Here is a 21,679-nt window from a genome sequence, read left to right as displayed (position 1 = left end):
TTTGGAAGGTAGAGCTAGAAATAGAGTATGTTCATCTTGATTAACAGAAGTTTTCTTCCTATTAAAGGATTTTCCAGTAGCACTACTTACTAATAAGTAATGTTAAACACTTAATTTTTTAATTAATCTTCTCATATAAGATCAATAACAAAAACAATTCTTACACTTAAGATTCTCTGGAACTTTTCCTTAGAGTATTTAATGAATCTTTCATATTGGTTTTTACAGGTAAGAGTAGCAAACTTGAGAATATGGCAACTCCACTGAAAAATTAAGTTCAGGAAAATACTGCCAATGAAAGTTAAAGAAAAAAACCCTATCTGATATTCTGTTTTGCCAGACCAAAAAAACCCTAGTTTACTAATATGGAGTCTCCTTTTATTACAAAAATCTTCAAGACAACCTCCAAGATAACGAAGAAAAACTAGCTCTAGCTTACAATTGAGGAAATGAGGTACAGAGGTTAAATGTTTTCAAGTCATTTATTATGCTGGTAAGCAACAGTAGGAGTAAAAGTTAAGTGTTCACTCCAGCAATCCAGGTTTCCAGGTGCACATGAATATGGTTCAACAGCGAGTGTATTGGGTCTCTAAGGAAAAAGCTTCTCATTATTAAGACTAAACAGTAGTCTAGTCTCTAAGAAAATCCACATGGATTTAAGATACCATACCTGTTTAAATCTACAATGTATTTATGTACACTCTGAAAAGCTAGATAAAATCTTGTCAAAATTTCAATGTTGTTTTCACGAAATTCTTCATCTAAATCCAGTAACTCAGGTTTGGCTTCCAGTTTGCCTTCACATGTCTCAGGCCCCTAAGAAAAGAAATTAATCTTTAGAGACAATATTTGACTTTGACCTCTATTTTACTTCTCTTGGTGAACAACCACCACTGTGCGCACAACACCAGAATTAACATTTCTTATTAAAACAAAGATCTGTAGTTTTCCAAGCTACTTCATGATTGAACATTGATTCCATAAAGATGAGTTTTACACTTTGTTACAGCCTGCAATGATTTTAAATATGATTTATCCTATGTAACCAATGGAAAAGAATAGTTAATGCTTTGGGTAAAGCCCCAATGCATCTGAAGCCACTGTGTGTTTTTTGTAGTGTTAACTATTTCCCTGCTGGAATTTTTTCCTTTACACATTTGATCTGATTGATTTCTCAGATAGAAATCATAACATTAAGACCTCACAAAGATTAGTACCTTTTCATACATTTAAGCTGCTTGAAAGTATTAGACCTGTTTTGTTTGTTTTTTTTTTTTTTTTTTTTTTTTTTTTTTTTTTTTTTTTTTTTACAGACTCTGGATCTAGCTCAGCACTAGCCCCCCAAATTAATGCAGAAATTATGTCATTAAAAACCGTGGGGGAAAAAGGGTGGGATGAAGAGCCCGACTTCCTTAAAGCAATTGTACAAACTTTTCTAACCATTTACCACTGTCAACACTTCTCATAACCACCATTTGGTCCTACCATCACCATCTAAATGAAAATACCATTAATGCTTAATTGAAAATATTGTTAACATTTAATTGAAAATACTGTTAATGTCATTCCACAGACCACTTACAATAGCATGAGATCATGGCTTAAAAGGATTTAGTCAACACAAACTCCATAAAAATAGCTTAAAATAGTTAAAATAAAATATCAAGCTTAATACCCAGCTGACAATTTTTGTGTGGTTTTAAAAATGCTCTTCTGCTTCTCTTTTCATCCAAAATACCTACATAAAACAAAGGATAAAAGCAAGCCCCAAACTGCCTACAAGTTCAAATGCACAAAGTAAACAGCCTGTATTTTCAAAACGTCAAATCTCTTCTCATTAGGTAATTATAAGAATCATGAATACAGAAATGGCGCATTCGCAGTGAAAATATCTGTAAATTCACTAATCTCTGCTTTATAAGTATGTCTTTTATGGATTTTGGGGTGATTACTCTGAAAAGCAGCAGCACTGTTGTGCTTTCTTAATATTCAAAAATCTTACAATTTCAAGGATAATGGTATTTCTCACCAATTATACCTATCTGCTTTTAAATTTTCAAATAATTTCTATAAAAAGAGACTTCTAACAATTACTTAGGTCTAAAGATATGTGGGAAATCATTTGTGCTCAGGGTTTTCAGTGTCCAAGGCTCACAGTGCTTGAAATTTACAATTCTTACAAAAAAAAAAAAAATATCCCCCCCGTTGCTTTACTATTAACACTTCTTGTATTGTACAATCCAGATAAAGTCAGATTAGATAGTCTCTGTAGTTCCCTCTTAATCATGCTGGAGAATGACAGAGGGAAATAGGTACTGCAAGAAGCTCAATTTTGTAAGGGAAATAAGGGCTTTTCATGGACACTAGTCTTTGATTTGTTTATTCAGCACATGTGACGAGTCCAGTGAATGAACAATCACAGTACTGTCAAACAGGAAAGCAGAAAGCAGTTTTCACGGCTGCAAAGAATAAGCTACAGATAACCAAAAGAAGATGGGCATACTGCCCACAGTACTGCTCCAAAGGAAAATAACCAACTGCACAGGCTCAGAACCTGCTGGCGAAAGTAGAATTTAATGTTCCTGCAGGAAATAATAATAATCATAATAATTATAATAATTAAACAATTCCCAGAACCCAATACTTAAGTTTCATATAATCGGTATTCATCAAAGTTCACAGTCCAGATGACTCGTCAAACATTTTGAAATGTGTAGCTGGGACTGCTCTTGAATGCACTTAAAACTGCCACCCCCTTCTTGTCCTGATACTCTCCATGCAGGTACCAGTTATACTTATATTCTGCCTAGGGGTCCAAGCACAGAAACTTCACTAGACTGTTTCTGCTCACTGAAATGAGTAAGATAAGGCTGAGTATGACCAGAAGTATACAAAATACAAGATATCCCAGAAGTGGAACATTAGCATGCAAGCATATCCCAATTGTTATCTCAGTTTGGTGAATTTCTGGTAAAAACTAAGCAAGAAGTCATGATAGTAAATTCTGAAGAATGCTAGTAATAAACACAATAGTCAAGAATGGCTGTTTCATAACCTGAAGCCCCCTCATGCAGGACAGGAATGCTTTAAGAAGTTTAAAAATAAAAGGTTTTACCTTAAAATAACTGAAATCAAATATGATATCCCCATACTTCTGTTGATCAGCCTTGTCCTTCAGCCTGAAAACACCAGGAATAAATTCAGAAAGTCTCAGAAGTTCTGCAATGATGGCATTTCCACAGGACACAATCCGAAGAATTGCCTGACCACAGAGATTGTTTTCAGCTAGAAAATCGACCATTGTGGCGCTGGATGTGACAAAGCAGCAGAAGTCCTGCAGCTGGATTCTTATCGTTAGTCTTTAGGTTATTTGAAGAAGAAAGTCTGATGATGAAACTAGCTGCGCCATTAATAACCTGTAAAACCAAAGCCATGTACATTCAGAGTGGTTCACATTCGTATTCTTGACAGTTTAATCTACGTGGATGTTTAAGCATACTCTCAAATCTTTGAATTTATGAAAACTAAATTATCCACAGCTTTGTAAAATTAAAAAAAAGCACTGAGTTCATCTTCAGCACATACGCTGTTTGACTCAGTCTCCTGTGTGACCAGGCAAGGAAAGCACGACCTTTTATACCAGAAAAGTTTAAGAGAACTATCGAAGAATGAAACAATCACAAATACTGAAACAACTGAGACCACCCAAGGAGATGGCAGCAAGCAAAAACATATAACAGGATGTGTTTATAATAGCCACTTTAAAAATACAACCAAATTGACTATAATAGGCTTTAGCAAGAAGGAAAACTTTTATAGCAAATGGAAAAGATACAGTTCCCTTCCTTTATTTATTGCTGAAGGGTTAGCTTCCATGCTGTGGTTGCATTTCCTAGTCACAATTTCATTTATTGACATTTCCTGCAAGACAGGGAGCACAGCACTGCTAAAAATAAGCTTTTTATGTTTAGAAACATTTATGGAAGTTATGAGTTGACTTGACTTTTCACCAACGACCTTCCAACCTACTGAGCCAAATCCAAGACGACAGTGCCTCTTCTGCCCCCAAAGGAGAACCAGGAGCCCGGCCTTCCCGTTAGGCGGGGTGCAGTGCGTTAGCGCTGCAGCAAGCTGCTCCGCAAGGCCCACAGAAGGGCCCTACACCCCACAGGAGCCGGCCTGGGCTTTGAACCACATCCCATCCCATCCCATCCCATCCCATCCCTCCCCGCCAACGCCAGTCACCATGCCGCTCGCACGCTCCCGCCTCCCGCCCAGCCAGCGCTCTCCCTCACGGTTTGAACCTCGCCTCGGGGCAACGGCCGCCTCGGAGCAGCGGCGGCGGCGGCGCCCCCCGCCCCGCTCCCGCCGCCTCCCCTCAGCCAGCGGCCTCCCCGCCGGTGCCACCCCCGCTCGGCGGCGCTCACCCTCCCCCGCCGCTGGTGCGGTGAGCGGCGGCAGCGAGGAGGGCGCCCGGCTCCGTCAGCGCCTGCGGGCAGGGACGGCGGCCGCCCGAGGGTGAGCTGCTGCGGCGGCGGGTGAGGCGCGGGCAGCGGCAGGCGGGGAAGAAGGAGGCGGCGGCGGCGGCGGAGCTCCGAGCGGCGCGGCCGAGCCCTCCCATCACATGACGGCGCCGTCATGTGGAGAGGCGCCGGCTGATGAGGCGGTTCCGCCGCCCGCCTGGCCCGCCTCCCCCGGGCCCAGCTCGGCCGCCTGCTCCTGCCGCCGAGAGGGTCGGTGCGGGGGCCACCGCCGGGCCAGGAGCCCCTTCGGGCCTCGGCGGCTGGGACTAGGTGAGCAGCAGCCGCTGGTGAGGGTGGCTGCCCTCGCCGCCCCCTTCCCCTCTGGCGGGGTGAGGGCAGCGCTCTCCCGGCCGAGGGAGCGGGAAGAGGCGGGCGGGGAGGGGATGTGGGGCCGTTGCCCTCCGTGCGTGACTGACGAGGGGCAGGCCGGGCCGGGCCGGGCCAGCTGCCCTGGCTTGTCATGGACGGGGTAGGGGAGTGAGGTAGAGGGCTGGGAGAGCGGAGCTTCCTGCTTGGTGGGCTCTTGTCCCGACCTTTGTGGCAGGGGAGTAACGTCTCCCTGTGATAGATGGCCACCGAGTGCATCTAGGGGGTAGACACTAGCCCTGGTAGTCAGTGAGCACTTGTCACCTGTAGATCTTGTGTTACAGAAGTAACTCTTTTTCTTCTTATCCCTGCTTCATAGTTTGGTATGTTGAAGCATAGAGAAATTCGGTGATTTGCTCAAATCTTTAAAATAAGAGGCAGAATAGAAACTGTAATTTAAGTTTGCTGCTTGGTAATGCTGTCTGGAACATTTGATCACTCATTGTTGAAAGAAAAAAACGCTGCCTCGGTAGTCTCACTTGGTCTCCTTTTCAACTCTGATTTTGCTGGTTGTATTTCCCAGAAGTGAGGGGGTTGGGGGCTGGGAGTTGCAAATTTTAAGTGCTTCATTGATGCACCCATTGAAGACCTTCCTGGCAAAAAAGAGTGCCTTAAAAACACTGCTGTTAAGTCAATTCCAGTGAGGAATATGGCTTTTCCTCTGAAGGCGGAATGGACAGCTGCAAGCTGAAGTTGAAGAATTCACTTAGAAAATTCAAGAGTGAAATCTTTGCTTGGGATCATAAACAGTTTCTAAGAACAATAATCTTTTATTAAAAAAAAAAAAGGGAAAACTTGTCCAAAAGTACTGAACTTATTTTCCAAAAGAGAATTTGAGATGAAGCTACCAATGCAATGGTATGATTTAATATTGTAAACAGTAACTTCTGTTCCTGTGTAGTTTGCTCAGTGTTTCCACAAATCTCAAGAGAAGAAAGAACCCTTTTTAACTTTGCACTGTTGTTTTTTTCAGATTCCTGCCTTTCACAGTGTATATCTGTGAAATTTCCAAAAGAACAGCAGGCTTTCTCAGTGACTGAGATTTACCAAGTTCAAGAAGGGAATTAAGTTCTCACTGTTAACTTTGATACACTAAATGGGCCCAGAAACATAAAGCTGCTGACATGATTTTATGTGACGGTTTAATAGTGTATATTTGGATCACACAGCTTCTATACAGACAGTCTTATTAAGATGGCAAACAGGTGCTTTAAAAACAAAGTTAAATAATGTAACAGCTGAAAGCATTTGTTATTAAATCTTTAAGAACATCCTTTTCCTTTACGTTCAAGGAGTTCTGTAAGGAACTTTTTCCTTGTCTTCTGTTGTCAGTTTGACAACCTCTAAAGATCTCTAAAGATGGCAATCACTGCCTTTTGACGGGGAGAGCATGAGCTGACATAACTGGAACTGTTGTTGAAGGCTGCTCCCTGGTCTGTGACAAAATGCCCCTTTAGAAGGGGATAGAGAGGAAGGCAGTTTGTAATTCAGAAGTTCAAGTTGTGGTAGACTTGAACTGTTGTTAAAATGTTGTTGGAAGCACGACCTAAAAATGGTGTCATAAAAGGTAGTCTTGAGTGGCCAAGCACATTTTTTTAAATGGAAAAAAAGAAAAAGATACAGAAGAAAACATTAGGAGAGAAGAGAGCGTGACAGCAGGTCTCATAGTCTGCACGATATTTGTGAGAAATGTGGCAATGTTGTTTAGGTTAGAGGGAGCACAAGATGTAGTTTTGGAGTCCCAGGGAAAGTAGTAGAGGGAGATACAGCCTTACGTATGCAAAGCTTGGGCAAAGCTTTGTCCTTTCTATTTAGATATTTTCCAGATTTCTGTTGGACTATAACCTGTCAAAGGCTATTGTTGATAGAACAACTTGTCCCCTTGTTATTTTGTGTATGACTCAGGTAAAACTTCTGGTATACCCCGAATTCAGTTGTGGATTCTGTTCTCTACCTCCCCCAGTATGATCTCAGTGTAGTCGTTGAACATATCAGTTATTCTTTACATGGACTAATGCAGTATTTATGTCTATCCAAGACTTTTGGTGGGGTTTTTTGTTTGTTTGGGTTTTTTTTGTGAACAACCATGTATCTAAAGCTGAGCAGAATTTTTCTTATCTCCTGCAACTTAAAGGATAAAAATCTGCACACCGGGTTCATATTTCTTGTAATAGCTACATGTTGTCCGAGCAAGTTATGGCAAAGCATGAAGAAGGAAGAGCAGAAGTTGAAATTTTTGAGAAGAAACCAACTGATGTGAACAGTGTGGATAGGCACAGCATAAGCAAACCCACTTGAAGGATGTATTAATGACAGAGGAGAAGCAGTTAATGCCCCCAAGACTGTAGGTTGTGGGTCTGTATTGGAAAGGAAGATGGTGGTAAAGAAGATAAACACGATTCCTGTGCGACACTATTCTGTGCAAATGGAACATCGGTACTAAAATTTTGTAGCATCTTTGGGGGAGGTAGAGAGCATTTGTAAGGTGGGCTTTTATTTAAAAATGGTGCTAGGTGTTTTATTGTTAAGTACATTCTTAGAAGAGTGGCCCTTTGATAGATTATTTTTTCCAAGAGCCAACTGTTGAGACAGGCTTGTAGTTGCTAGGCTGAATTGGATGTGAGAAGTCATATTTCTTTCTGGCCTAATTGATAATATGCCTAGAAAACACAGATGAGGTTTGGGCATGTGGGCTTCTTTGGATCTGAAATAGGGCAGTAATTTTCAAGTGAACATAATCATTGAGTTTGAACCTCATGGTGGTTTAGCAATAGGAATGAACAGATGAAAACTGCAAGTTGATTTTTGTGGTGTAGTTTTGCCTAATATTGAATAGGAGGTGAATTGAAAACCTCTGGTGAATTGCAGTTCCACTGAAATTACTGACATCTTGGGAGCTTAGATTTCATCCCTGCTTTCCGATGTTTGCAGTGGTTCTATTGACACTGCTTTATGGTTAGTTATCTGTACTTCTGTTTTCTCTGCCAAATTAATTGGGTGTAAACTGCATTCAAAATGTTGTATCTGTTATTTCTAGAGTAACAATTTCAAGATGCCAGGCGGTGCAAGAATCTCATTCAACTCTGTGGATTCCTCTCTTTCATCTTTGAAAAACTGCCAGTCTTACATAAATACCGGAATGGATATTGCTACTCATGTTGCCCTTGACCTTGTGGAAAGTTTCAGTAAGTATATTCTCTTTTGTATTGCATCCTGAATCTGACAGATGAGTCCTAAGCCTTTGTATTTTGTCTTAGTTACTGTCAACATCTACGTTCATTATAGGAGCTGTAGCTCTTCTGGCTAGACCAGGGTGTTTTTGTTCCAATCACTTCATTGTCTTAAATGATAAATTCAGTGAAAATGTAAGTACCAGGCAAACATTGTCCCAGCTTTTGTAACACCCAAAACTAATTGTGTTCCAGTGGTTGTTACCCTACAGCTTTGTAAAAACTTTAACGTTGCTGAGCAAGATGGAGAAGGCCTCTTAAGTGGGTGAATAAAATGACTTTTCATTCTAATACTGGTTCTTTGTGTGTGTTTTATTTGATGTTTAGGGCAAGATATATTAAAATAATGCTAATGATTTTGAGTACAAAGCTTGAGACACCTGTTAGGGGATGCAATTTTTAAAAATGCTGTCTTTCTCTGCTGAAAATTAGGCCCTTTTAGGGTGCTTCATTTTGGACATTTGCAAAATGGGTTACCTAAAGTCTGTAATCACTTCTAACAGTCTTGTCATTGCTATTTCACTATAAAAGGTGCACTGCAAAGCTACTTTTCAAAGACAAACATTAGGCATCCCGATTCTCTGTCTTCTTAGATCTGTGATAATGTTTTCACTAGGAAAAAATAAAAACTTTAAAGCTCCAAAACCCTAATAGTTTTAATTACGAGTGGAGAACAAGAATCCTGTGAAACAAAGTTTTGCTGTTCATTATAGATCTTGCACTCAACTAAGCCAAGGGTTACATACAATCAAGATGAATGCTTTTCTCTGTCTACTGTGATAGTTCATTCTCCTTTGACCTTTTTATCCATACTGCTGTCAGAGACAATTGACATGTCATTTCTAGCAGGGTAGAGGAAATGGAAAGCTTGTCTGAACTGTCAGCTGGGGAATTCCCTTTGAGGTAAAACTGGTATAACCGGTTCTGTTTCCTTTCTGCTTTTGCAGTCAGATGCTTTTGCATCTCTCCTACTTTGCCATAAGCAATGCATGGAAGTACACTGAACGTACTGAATTCTTTCAGTCCCAAGACCGCAGAATGATCCACAGAAATTAGTTATTTGTACAAAAGTTAAAAGCTTTGATTAATTTCACCTTTCAGTTGAAACCCCTGTTGCATTCCCATTTGGAGGGGTGAAAGGCAACTTAAGCTCCACTGTGCAGGTCTGTAGCTGGAAGTCTGTGCATTATAATCCTAGGAAATGTAGTTATCTTCCTCACTTACCTGCTTCTGACACATTAATCTTTAATTACAACCTTGAAATTATTTTGTCCCTTTCATTCAGTAACCAAAAGGACCATATTTAGCATTCTATCCTGAGAGGAGGAGATTACACTTGATGAAATACCTATGGTCATTGTTACAGTTAAGTTATACCATGTGACTGGAAAACAGTTCCTAGACTGTAACATTCGTTTTATTTTAGCGGGGGCAACTTTCCTGTAGAATCATAGTTATTATCAAGCATGACCTTTTAACACAATCCGTCCCATTGCTCTACAGAAAAGGTATTCCAGACTTGTATTTGTAGTTTATACCTCTTTGGTCTGGTGTTACGGTGTTAGCTTTTTACTTACAATAGTTGTCTTCACTCCTACGCTTTTCCTTGCAGATGTGTGTACATGTGTACATGGAACAAACAATGAGTGAAGCTCCTCACTTTTATAAGGTTTGGTTTTCACTCCCTTGACTACTCCACTTGGACTTCACGTTCTTATGTTCCTTACGCAATGCCATCAGGAAAGATACAGGCTTGCTGTGGCATAACATACTTTTGGTAAACAAATACTTCAGTGTTTTAGAAGTAGCATCATCTGATCTGCCATACTTGACTGTTCAGCTCTTGCCTCCAACTCATATGTGGCAATTTCTATTTCTAGAATTGTTACTCATCTATCCTACTTTGCCTTCGTGTTCTGAGGCAAAATATTAATTTAATTTTGAGCTAGTGTTAGATAATATGTTTCTGCATTCTTGTTCCTGTCCCATTTGTAATTTGTTTTAATTTCCTTTACAAAATTTTAACTGTCCAGCTTCGGGTAGGTTTCATTGCCAGGCTTTATAAAAGCAAAGAATTCTATTGTGACTATTATTTTATGTTACAAGCACTATTTCTGTGAAAGTATTTTATTCCTTATGACTTTCATATTGGACAATGCTGGTTTTAGGAATAGTACCAAAAATTTTCATAGCCAAGTACATGAGAGAAGTTACATTTACATCTGAAGATAAATAACTGAAAAGGCAGGAAAAGTTAGTACAGTTAAGTCATGTCTCTTTCTTAATTGCTATTCTCCACGAGCCTAATCCTGAAAATATTTACTGGTAAGCATATTTATTCAATAGTACACAGTTGTGTTTGCTGGACTGGCTACTGTTTAATGCGGTATCATGGAGGGACTTCCTATAAACGTACCTGATGCTAAGGTAGATCAAAAGGTCTAACTGGATCACTGTTCCCCACTTTCTTAGGTATGATAGTGGGTTTGCTCTGGTGCTGTATTTGAGGTATTTTCTGGGCAGTAAACACCATAGGGTTTTTTTGTTTGTTTGTTTGGGTTTTTTAACAATTAAACAGTGATTTGTGAAAGAACCTGTGTGTGATTTTTCTAACTTCAGAGCTCTAGTAAAGCAGATAAATATAAATTAACAAATTTAAGTTTTCTTTTACATGTGTAAAGGGTTTTTATGGTATGCCAGTTTTGTGGGTGTTTCCCTGTTCAGTAAAAATAACTTCCTGCACATTAGCACTGTAGGGCTAGAAAAGGCTCTTCACTTACTGACGCATTCAGTGGAGGACAATACTAAGAAGGCTTCCAAAGAATGTAAAAAGAAAGCAGTTTGGTGTTTCCGCACTTTTGTATGCATGTAAGTTATAAAGCAGCCACGATTGCTCAGGTGGAGTGAAAATCAGAGCTCACTAGGGGGCAGAAGAAGATAGGAAGTAAGCAGTACAAAAAGCGTCGAAAAGAAACTGGCCTCTTTACCTGGCCGTTCATCTGGCAATGATCCTTGGGTAGCCTAAAGTCCTCTCCGGTTAAACCATGCAGAGAACAAAGAACTCTTACACTGGTTATGGAAGCTATAAAATCCTCTCAGAATGATTTTGAATTTAAGCTTTGTAAGCAGATGGTGGTAGTGTTACATAGAATAAAAAGGGAAGAAAACTACTTGTTTGATCGTGAAACCAGAGGGCTGCGGATAGGAAGAGGTGCCAGACTTGTGGGCAGGAATTGGCTCAGGGTATTCCATGATTTATAGTAACCTCGTAACCTATAGTAACCTTTCTTCAAACATCTCAGATGCTTTGCAAACCCTGGCTAAGCCTCTCAACTCTCTGGGAGGTAAATAATGGTTGAAGGGATTACTTACTTCACCACCACTGAAATGAAACCCTTTTGGGTGAATAATGGTTGCTGTATAGAAACATTGTAGCTGTATCATAATCTGAAAGAAAAAAATAAAATTTCCTTCAACTGACTCAAACAACTGAGAGAACTTTATTAGAGAAGATAGATAGAGGTTTTTGAGTTGGACATCAGGGACATCAGATTAAATTGCTTACTCATGAATAAATATCACAATAGATCTTTCACACATGTGTTTTGACATAATGTTTGAAAGTTTCAGAACTAAATAAAACACTGTTTTTTCATTTCAACAGTAATTTCATATGGAGAATGCCTCCTGTTGAATTGAAACTATCCTTTCTCTCTGCACCATAATTCCTTTTAGGAAACTGCTGTCTACCTACTGACTCACTTCAGTCCTGCTTAAATGGAATTTATCTGTTTCTGGGTAAAGGCTGCATGGCTGCAAGCCAGTGCATGTACTGATGGTACCATTGACTACTGTGCCTACTGTTCATTACTGTGCTGCTGTAGTTAAATTTGTTCTGTCTTAAGAGCTCTATGTACATCCATTCATCATTATATTCTGAAAAATGAACACTTTTGCTCTTCATAGTTAACTTATATGAGGCCATTGCTTTCTGGCAGTAACAACAGAGCCTTTCAGTTTGGATACAGTTCTCAGGTTTGGGGTTTTTTGCCTTTTTTTTTTCTCCTACACATTAATTGTGCTCAGAACTTCCTATTAACTTGGTATTTTCCCCTATAGCTTTTGACTTTCTGTTCTGGAAAGATAAAGTAATCTCACTGGACACAGCTGTTCCAAGGAGTATAAACAACTGTTGGAGAAATTGACAGGGGAGGAAGGGTTCAATTAAGTAATTAAACATTGTAGCTCTGCAATAAGTAGTGGTCAGAGAAATGTAGAAGAGCAAGGGAGTCAGTTTCACGAATATAAATTGCAGTTCAGGTGACTTTGAAAATCTAAAGATTTATAGCCTCTCATCACATGGTCCTACATTTTGAAATGTAGGACAGAATGTACCAATTAATCTAATTTTCCATGACCTTGAAGGAGTTTGTTTTACTACTTTCTGCAAAATAATAATACTAATAAAAACAATGCTTTCCCATTTCATATGAATAATGGAAAGATTAAATACCCGCTATTTCTAGGCAGTTTCATGTTAATCTCTACTTATGCATATAGGATGTCCTCTTGATATCTGTTTGCAGCCCACAATAGTAAATTTAAAATCATTCCTGTCCATTTAAGCTTTATTTAGTGCTGTGAGATGTTTTGGGAGTCCTATTGAGAGATAATATGGAAGTATGGATTTTTTACTTGGAATTGTAAATAATAACAGACCTCACATGAAGAAGTCAAAAAGAAAATATTTCACAGTAGAATGAAAACAGTCTGAAATATCTGTGAGGCCTCTAATGATATAAACACTCAGAATCTGTTCCCAGCTTTGTACTACCTCCCCTTTCTTTTGTGCCTTCTAGCATCTTGTTCGCTGCTGCTGCACTCTGGAGAGAAATCTTAAGTTAGCTCTAACCACAGCGATTCCCAAGTCTCTTGCCTCTAAGGAATCCACTGTTCACAGTGTGCCATAAGGATGAGATACTTAGACTACTGTAAGGTTCACTGCAAAAACTACACTTAACCAAGTCTTAATTTCATCAGTGATTCTATTGCTTAGTCCACTAATACATTTACATTCATTTTGTTCTAGTCATGTATAGATTTATGAAAAGAAATTACTAGTGTTAAATATTCAGATCAGGCATTGCTCATTTATGAATATGTATGATCTCTAGCAAAATAAGGCAGAGTTTCTGTTAACTGCTGTTAATTTAGGTGAAGAATAATTTTAATTTTAACCTTTTATTTTTCCAGTAACTTTGTTGATGTCCATGAAGTTAAATTGTCGATTAAGACGTCCCTGTCCATTAAGAACCTGCAGACTTGTAGCATTGAGCATTTTCATGGTGTTGTGTTGTGAGCATGTGCTGGCAAAGAGACAAATTTTAAAAGATCCTATAAGGGATTAAGGATCTATATCTAGAGGTGAAAACTAGTTTCACCAAACTGAATGTCAAAGGGAAACAGCCAATTTAAAAGCTCGTTTTATTTAATGAGTTAAAAAGAAAGATAAGTTTTCTGTCTGTCTCAGTCTTTCTGCTGATTATCTTTAGATACTGACATTGTCTAAAGCTAGTATTGTTCTCTTCTTTTAAGAATACCACTGTGGAATAGAAACATTTTAAAATGTTTCTATTACATCTAAAAACAAAAAATGTTTTTATATAGAAACATTTTAAAATGTTTCTATATAAAAAAATATGTAAGCAGAAAAACAGACCGTGCACAGTCAGTTTCAGTATGTCCTCCCTGTGCTCAAAACACTCTTGGATGTTCTGTGGCCCAACCTAGCAAAATACTGAAGGCAAGGATACACTGAAATTCTTGAGTGGTCCACCAACTTTCAGAGTGGTCTGTATATTTTAAAGCTTAAGCACATGCTTATATCCTTTGCTGGATTGGAGTCCTAATAGATATGTGAATTTGAAGGTGATGCTGTTTGAAATCAGTTATAATGCAAGTAAAATCATCTAAGTTCTACTATAATTTGCGTCTCCCTAAATTTAGCCTCAGTCTGGTTTTGAGCTTTAGTAGTGTGATTGGAAAAAGAATTCACTAAGTCAGTGCTTGTTTGGCAATGTCTCTCAGTTGTAATGCTCCTAGTATTGAACTTTAAGCCCCGTATTGACACCTCTGCACACTGAGGAACAGCTGTTTGCACTGCTAATTTAACTTCTCTTAGTTGCTGAACTGTCTTTACTTAAACTACTTGAAGTAGTTCTATAGAGTTAGAAAGCACTGCTGGACATCCATGCGAAATACTTGAAGGATAAGTCCTATTCTCTGCTTTTGGAATTAGTGTAACCTGCTATGTGTGTTGACTGATGTGCTGATAATGATATAAATATGCTGGCCCAGTATAGGTCTGCCATATCCAAGACAGGCATCTATTCCCAGCTCTGCTGAAAGTTATTGGGTGTGAATTCTATCAACTTGCTGAGGATGGCAGTTTCATCTAACTCCTCAGGAGAAAGCAGCAGAACTTTCTCGAGAATATGGGACTGTGAAGTGCAGAGAGCTGTACATAACGGAATGAGGAAGACTAACTCATGGTCATTGCCAGGCTTGCAGCCCAGCAGCTTGCTCTTTGGAGGGGCCGTTGCTTTTGTGTGGGCTGGAGCCAAAGCTATGTGGGACTGGGAAGAATGTCCAGTACAAATGGGAAATAATTGGGAGGGCTTGAGAGTATGCGAACTACAGATGAGATGCTAAGAATGTCTTAGCATAAAATGTCTGAAAAGCATTTTAAAGCATTAACAGATAGGGTTTTGTCTAATTAGCTGAACTGTTTTTCTAGTAGAGAGCAAGATGCTTCCTTGATGTCTGGGACTTTCTTCCAACCACACATCACGTTCCCACTGTGAAGTGTAGAGGCCCTGGAGTGTAGAATAGCTGGGTGGGAAGCAGTTACTGCGCCTGAACTCTAATCTCATTTGGGAACAAAAAATGAGCTGCTTTTCTTTTTCTTCAAAAACTTGCCCTAAAATGTCATGGTCAGCTGCTGCCTGTGGCTGCTTGCCATCTGTATTACATAGCAGTGATCTTCCTGTAACAATATCAGGGTCTGCGTGAGAATTCCTCCTCTCTTTCTCCACACTTTGAAGGATTTTTCTGCTCACCAGTAGGTACAGGGCAGGCCCATGGGCCTTACAGAGTGTTAGTGATACGATTCTTTGGCATGTGCCCCAGATTAAGTTAGCCCTTTACAGCTCTGGCTTTTCCTGCTTGTCTGCTCATTTCCTATTGCATAACCTGATCTCTTTGCCAGCAGTTTACCTCAATTCCGGCTGCTTATCCCATTTGTCTGTTCCCCTTGCCTCAGAGCTGTCTGTGCGCTTTTCTTCATGTGTGCTGCACTGCATCTCACATGTGCAATGTCATCCCTTTACTGACTGCTTTCTCTTCTCCAGATTGCTTGGGATCCACTTATGTCATGGTGCCTATTAAATAGTAGCTAAATGGTAGTTGGTAATGTAGGATCTTTTTTCAATGTGAATTTAGCTCTGTGAGATTACCCATGTCACTTTGATTTCTCTTACTGCTCTCTTGAAATGGTGTTAAACAGGAATCACTCTAAATGTTGCTGACCCTTGTTGACATAGGAAGGAGTGTAGAGAGTATAGACACAGCAGTTAGCCTAGTTTTATGAAATTATTGACAGCCTTTTAATAGACGGTTCATGAGTTTCTATGGAATATCCACTATTCTTACATGCAGTGGCTTTCTAAACATACTGAAGCAGCTTATAACAAACAGTCAGACTTGAATATCGTAAGTTTGTTCATCACTGAGAGCAGGGGACTTGTCCATGGAAGTGTCTCTGTCGTTGACCTAAAACTTCTACCTGGAATAGTGGAAACTCCAGTATGAGGATGGACTCTAGCTGTGTTTGAATATAAAATGTTTTGGTTAATTTGTTTCCTTCATCCTTTTTTTTTCTAGTTTATTTTTCATCAAAAATTCAAATGCATGATTCCTGCAGCACCATAGCATAACATGAATCTTAACATTGGTGAAGTTCTTGTGCATGAAACAACCATGATGTGATTGTTTTGGGACCCAGAAATAAAACTGCTGACACCTGTACTTCTAAAATTCTCATGCTCTGTTAATTTCCATGGTGTTAGAGATCATTGTGCTTCATAAAAACAATCAAAACATAAGGTACTTGTCCTGAGAACAGGCTATAGTATATAGGCTAGAATGATACTTTGCAACCTGCTTGAGTGAGGTAGCATGAAGGTCCACTGACTGAGGAAATTAGCAGGACTAAACTTTGACTTGCTATTCTGTTCTTGTCCGGGGAGGATAAGCTGTGTGAAGATGTTTTCTTGCACATCCTACCTTCCTCCGCATATAAGTTGTGGTTTTGTTAGGTTGCTCTCCAACTCGTAGTGGCCTCATAATGGACAAAGCTGTGGCCTGTGTTGTAGAGACCCTGCACAAGACCCTGCACAAGGAATCAGAACTTGTTTTTGCCTTGCGAGCCCATATATCTGTGAAGGTGCTCATGGGAAGCAAATAGCAGTTTTATATGCAGCATAGGACTAGCATTAGAATTGAACAATCCATTAGTTCTTTATGGACACGAGGGAACAATCTTACCTGGATTTGAAATCCCCAAGAGTGTGCCTCAGTCTCTGAGAATTTACTTTGTCTTTAGGTTAGAGTAAATTCCAAATAAGGGTTGCAGGTTTTTTTTTTTTCTTGTTGCAGAATGTAAGTGTAGAATGTCAAAGTCCATCCTGGAGATAAATGGCTTTTCATTGATGCTTGCTATACAGAAATGTTTTCTAGTTATGAGAGAAGGTACTGTAGAAAACAAAGGCAGTCCAGTGATCCATGAAGTTCAGTAACCCTTCTGTGTTAGCCTCTACCAGATGCTTCCTGTGAAGCTGCAAGAGTTCCCTCATGATTCCAAGCTGTTCACAGAGGAAGTTTCTTTCTAACCCCAGGCATTTGTCTACCAGAAGCTGTTTGTTAACTGGTCTGCTTTGTTGCTACACCAATGTCTGTGGTACTAATTGGTGGCATGCACAAGCTCGGTGTAGGGACCACAATTACGTCTTTCTGTTTGGGAAGATTCTTTTTCCTGTTGTTTAGAGTAAACTTGTATTTTGGGGTATGTGAGATAAAATGTTTCAGATTCCCTTTCTCAAAAATACTAATTTTGCTTTCCTTCAAATCCCTCGCTTAAGATTCATCCTTTTAGGAAGGATGTTCTTATTTATCTTATGCTTGTCCTCTATTATGTTGTGCTTCTTGGATTATTTTATAGGTATTTAAACTTTCAACTGACAGTGAGGAAGATATGTATGTCTTTTTGAAGTAGGTAGGTAAATGGTGTCACACTTTAACTATTTCTTCTTCAAGTAATTTTAATTTTTGAAACAAAAAGGACTGGTTGGGTTCTTGTGAAATGCTTTTCTGAAGACAAAAAAATTACCTTCTGTGCATTATGCTTTTCAGTCAGTACCAAAATTTTGAGAAGAGAGGGTTGGATGAATTTTTTATCCTACCTTTGTGCTTCAGTAATTACAGTGTAAAAATGACTTACTACATTTATAGCCAGCACTGATGAGCCCGTTGCTGGAGTACACCAGTTGGTTCTGAAGGCTGTTCTTCAAAGAAGCTGTCTGAAAAATGAGAATTTGGAAATGTGCCTTGTTTCAAAATCTGGAAAAATATGACTTGTAATGAAAGATTTGTGTTCTTTTATATTTATCCAAAAACCACCCTGACCATAGTCTGTAATCTTACAAAGTGGGAAGAAACAAATATGTGGGGTTGTTATTATTTCCTAGTTGGAATTTTGACTGTAAAAAGAACACAGTGCAGCGGGGAGGGGGAAAGTAGCTATATTAAGCAGCATGCTTTTTGTTCTGCAGGCTCTTTTGCGTTTTGGGTACTCAGTAAGCTGAGTGCATCCAAGTATCTTCGTTCCTCAATTTTTGCAGTTCTGGAAGGAGAGAGAAACCCATTAGGTGGCAGCAAAGGCTTTCCTGCAGCGTGTGCCTTCACTCCTTCACCTGCGGTGATCAGTTGCTGTGGCACTGCAGTAACTCACTCCAGGAATGGATTTAGAGGTGTTGGGGCCATATCACCGCACTCTTGCATTTCGTAACACTAAAATATAAATGGAGGATTAAGATTAATAGTGGAGAAAAAGAATTTGTATTATCAGTTCATAGATTTTTAAGCCTGTTTGGGACCAGCATGATCTACTGGTTTGACTTCCTGCGTAATACAGATCATTGCATTTTGTACAGTTATTCTTGCATGAAGCTGGTATGTTGTGGTTGAACTAGAAGAGTATCATTCAGAGTGAAATCCAGTCTTGATTTAAAGCTAGCTAGCTGAATAACTGTCTTTAGTGTATTCTCATAGAAACGTACTGACAGCTTGCACCTGAGCAGAAGGTCATACTCTGGACAGTCTTGGTTTTTGTCAGAACTCTTGTGAGTGCTCAGATGAAAACTGCACGATTTTTATTTCTCAGGTTTCGGTAGGTGGTATTCACATAGTCTGATTTCAAATACACACATATGTATGTATGTGTGCATTTTAATACTTTTTTCTTATGCATTTTCGTAAGGAAGTAGGTAGTTTTCTCCCCCAGAGGTCATTGTGAGTTAGGGAGGTTTGCAGTCACCCGGTGAGTTACCTCATGTACCCATAGTCATTATAAATTTCTCTGTGTCCTAGACCTCATAAATTCTCAGCAGTCTTCAAAATAGGTCATAAGTGGGATTTAAATGCTGTATAGACCTTTTTGCAGACCCTCTGCATGCTAGTGATGTTAACCTTGAGAGAATAAGTGAGCTTACAGCTGTAAGTTATAGGCTTGAAATTGCTGGGTGAGGTTCTTTGGCCTCTACTCTGCATGAATTCAGAATAGATGATCCTAATGGTCTGTTCCAGCTTCAAAATACTATGAAGTACTGCAGAGGTCTTGTGTGGGCTCTTTAGCACAAAGATAAATCAACCTCTTTGAACAAAAGCCAGAGAGGAATATTTTATCTGAGTAATTTACTGTATGAAAATATTCTCTGTAGTATATTAATCTGTCATTTTCTTATCGTCATATTTCTGCCACAGAAATGTGGCAAAGAGAAAATACTGCTAACTCCTGTTTAAATGTAGAGGCATACAGTATATATAGAAAGTAGTGTGGGCTTTGAAGAACCCATTCTGAAGGCTTTAATTTTTATCAATTTAAGTAGATCAGTATTTAGCTTTCAGTGATCTAATTGTATGCCTAAATAACTAGAGGGAGAGGAGGAACCCACAAAAGTAGAAAAAAATCTGGGGTTGGCAGCATTCAGAAAGATTAAGAATATAAAGCAATTGTATTTCTTTTCTTGATTTTTTCCATTAGGGAAAGATTTATCTGGGTTAAAAGTAAGCATTGTGCTGACATGTTCTCAATGTTTGGTCAAAACATGAGAGAAGCCCTTATGTAGACATGATCATTCTGAAACCTTCATCCTGACCCCTACCAATAGACACAGGACGCTCAACTCTTTTTTTTTTTCTTTTTCTTTTTTTTTTTTCTTTTTTCCTTTCTTTTCCTTTCTCTTCTTTGTTCTTCTCTTCAAGAATTCAAGAACTTGTGACTGTTTTTTTTACCATTCTTTTTTTGATACTCAACTTTTTTGTCAGTGCACGTAGAATTAATTCTGAGAGGTTTTTAATACCTTCAGATAAAAATAAATATAAAAAGAAAACTTAAAAATGCACTCTGACTCAAATCCAGATTTTATGACATGTTTCCATTTACACCAATATTATATAGCACGCTGATGCTCTAGTAAAGCATGGTTAAATTCCAAGAATCTAAGTGGGAATGTTTGCTTTATCAGTCAGAATCACATGTAAGACTTGTGTGTTCCTTATGATTGCTGACACTGAGACCTATGAAAAATTTCATCCTTTGGAGGACAGGCAGAGGTGGGTTGTCCGAACTGTAGGTTTAGAATATTTTTTGTTACAATTTTCATAGACTTTTTTTCTTCCCTTCTCATTTTCTTTCCCATTTTCTCTCAAGAAGAACAAGGAACTCATAATAGCATTATATGAAATGGATAAAACAACTGACATCCTCCAAGTCTGATTTTGCTGAGGCCTTGAGGGTAGGAACAAGTGTGCTTTCAAATTGGCATTGCACCGTGTGGCCTTGGGCAAGTCATTGAAGTTCACTAGGCATCAGTTTCCCTTCTATAAAAAGAGGTGTCAGGAGTGTTTCGAGAGGATGTATGAACATCTGAATATCTCAGACTCCTGTGTAGATACTCACTTCTGTTGTTGCTTGTGTCTTCTGTGCTTGTGGAAATTAAGTTGCAAGAGTCTAGAAATAATGTGAGTTGTCTATAATGGTGGCAGATGATTGGAAAAGGTAGGGGATAGGTAGCCAGGAAAAATATGTGTGCAGGGGAAATAAAAGGCAGCAGAAAACAGCAGCCTAACAAAGATGTCATATTTACCATTTGTGAATTAACAAATAGGATGTATCACATCTCCAAGAACCATTATAGGTGATGTGAAATGGTTTGAACTACTGAAATATACACAGGGCACTAAGTGAAGATTTGCACTTAGATGAAATTTATGAGTGGATCCTACAGCCATGTCTACAGGAGGATAGTCTGACGTTTCTTAGTGGTCAATAAATGATACTATGTGAACAGAGAAGATATTACACTGATTCAAAAAATGTGCTACTAAAACTGCTTATGGAAAGAAAATTTACAGTGAACCCCACAGTCCAGCAAAAGGTCAACTGAAGTGACAGAGAATCCATTCTATCTCTGAATAAACAGTTCAACCTTGTATTTTCTTTCTTCATTAGCTTTGTTTCAGTTTTCAGGCACTGGATCTTATGTTTCTGTCTGATAATCAAAGAGCCCAATATGTTCAGAAATCTTCAAGATGGTAGCGGTAGATCATGAGCAAGTCACCTCTAGCATATTTAACTTAAACTTTGAAAGTTTAGCTGCTTTAGTCAGTCTTGATGTAAGTCACACTTTCCAGGCATTGAGTAATTTGTGTTGCTCTTTCTTTGAAATATTGAAAGAGCTTATTGAAGGAAAATGCAATTAGCAAGATTTAGTCTCATGCTTGTTCGTTTAGAAAGAGTCTTTGCCCTAATTATAGACTATGTGCCATGTAAAGATAGGGACACATCTGCAAAATTGTCAGCGTAAAATCAGCCCCTTTTTAGAAAAAAAAAAGAACGATCCCTGTACCCCTCTTTAGATGTTGAACAAGGGTCTGGTATTCATCATGAGCATTGTACAGCACAACCTTCTGTGTAGGGCATACAGTAATAGCCAGGTAAGCTGCCATCACTCACATTGCTGCCCCAGCCACCCTTTCAGGCATTGTTTGCATTAGGTTGGTTCCCAAACTGTGCACTACATAGCAGTTACTATTAATGACTGGTGAGCTTATGTCTTTTTTGTTATTGTTGTTTCAGTTTGTGGTTTTTTTGTGTGCTAATGGACCTTTATGCCAGTAAAAGAAAATCAACAGCCATGAGTCTGTTAGAGCTGGTATTATATA

The 21,679-nt window shown here is 39.0% G+C and overlaps 2 protein-coding genes across 4 annotated transcripts in view; one reads left to right on the top strand and one right to left on the bottom strand.

The window, feature by feature from the left end:
- The window catches only part of WASHC5 (WASH complex subunit 5), a 28,727-nt gene extending 24,171 nt beyond the window's left edge, over positions 1-4,556 (bottom strand). Inside the window, exons 1-3 of the mRNA XM_030010868.2 lie at positions 4,428-4,556; positions 3,116-3,416; positions 671-816 (exon numbers count right to left, since the gene is read on the bottom strand). Coding sequence (XP_029866728.1) covers positions 671-816; positions 3,116-3,301 — 332 coding nt within the window. The 5' untranslated portion in view covers positions 3,302-3,416; positions 4,428-4,556. The remainder of the gene's footprint in view (positions 1-670; positions 817-3,115; positions 3,417-4,427) is intronic.
- NSMCE2 (NSE2 (MMS21) homolog, SMC5-SMC6 complex SUMO ligase) overlaps positions 4,498-21,679 on the top strand; it is a 134,394-nt gene continuing 117,212 nt past the window's right edge. The window contains exons 1-2 of one of the 3 annotated variants that reach the window (XM_030010871.1): positions 4,498-4,518; positions 7,927-8,074. In XM_030010871.1, coding sequence (XP_029866731.1) covers positions 7,942-8,074 — 133 coding nt within the window. In that variant the 5' untranslated portion in view covers positions 4,498-4,518; positions 7,927-7,941. Of the gene's footprint in view, positions 4,519-4,668; positions 4,794-7,127; positions 7,146-7,926; positions 8,075-21,679 lie in introns of those variants that run through there. The other 2 variants (XM_030010872.2, XM_041122891.1) reach the window with 2 other exon arrangements.

This window comes from Aquila chrysaetos, chromosome 4, assembly GCF_900496995.4.
Source record: "Aquila chrysaetos chrysaetos chromosome 4, bAquChr1.4, whole genome shotgun sequence".
NCBI lineage: Eukaryota > Metazoa > Chordata > Aves > Accipitriformes > Accipitridae > Aquila > Aquila chrysaetos.
Note: the sequence above shows the minus strand (reverse complement) of the source record. Positions and strands in the feature narration are given on the sequence as shown.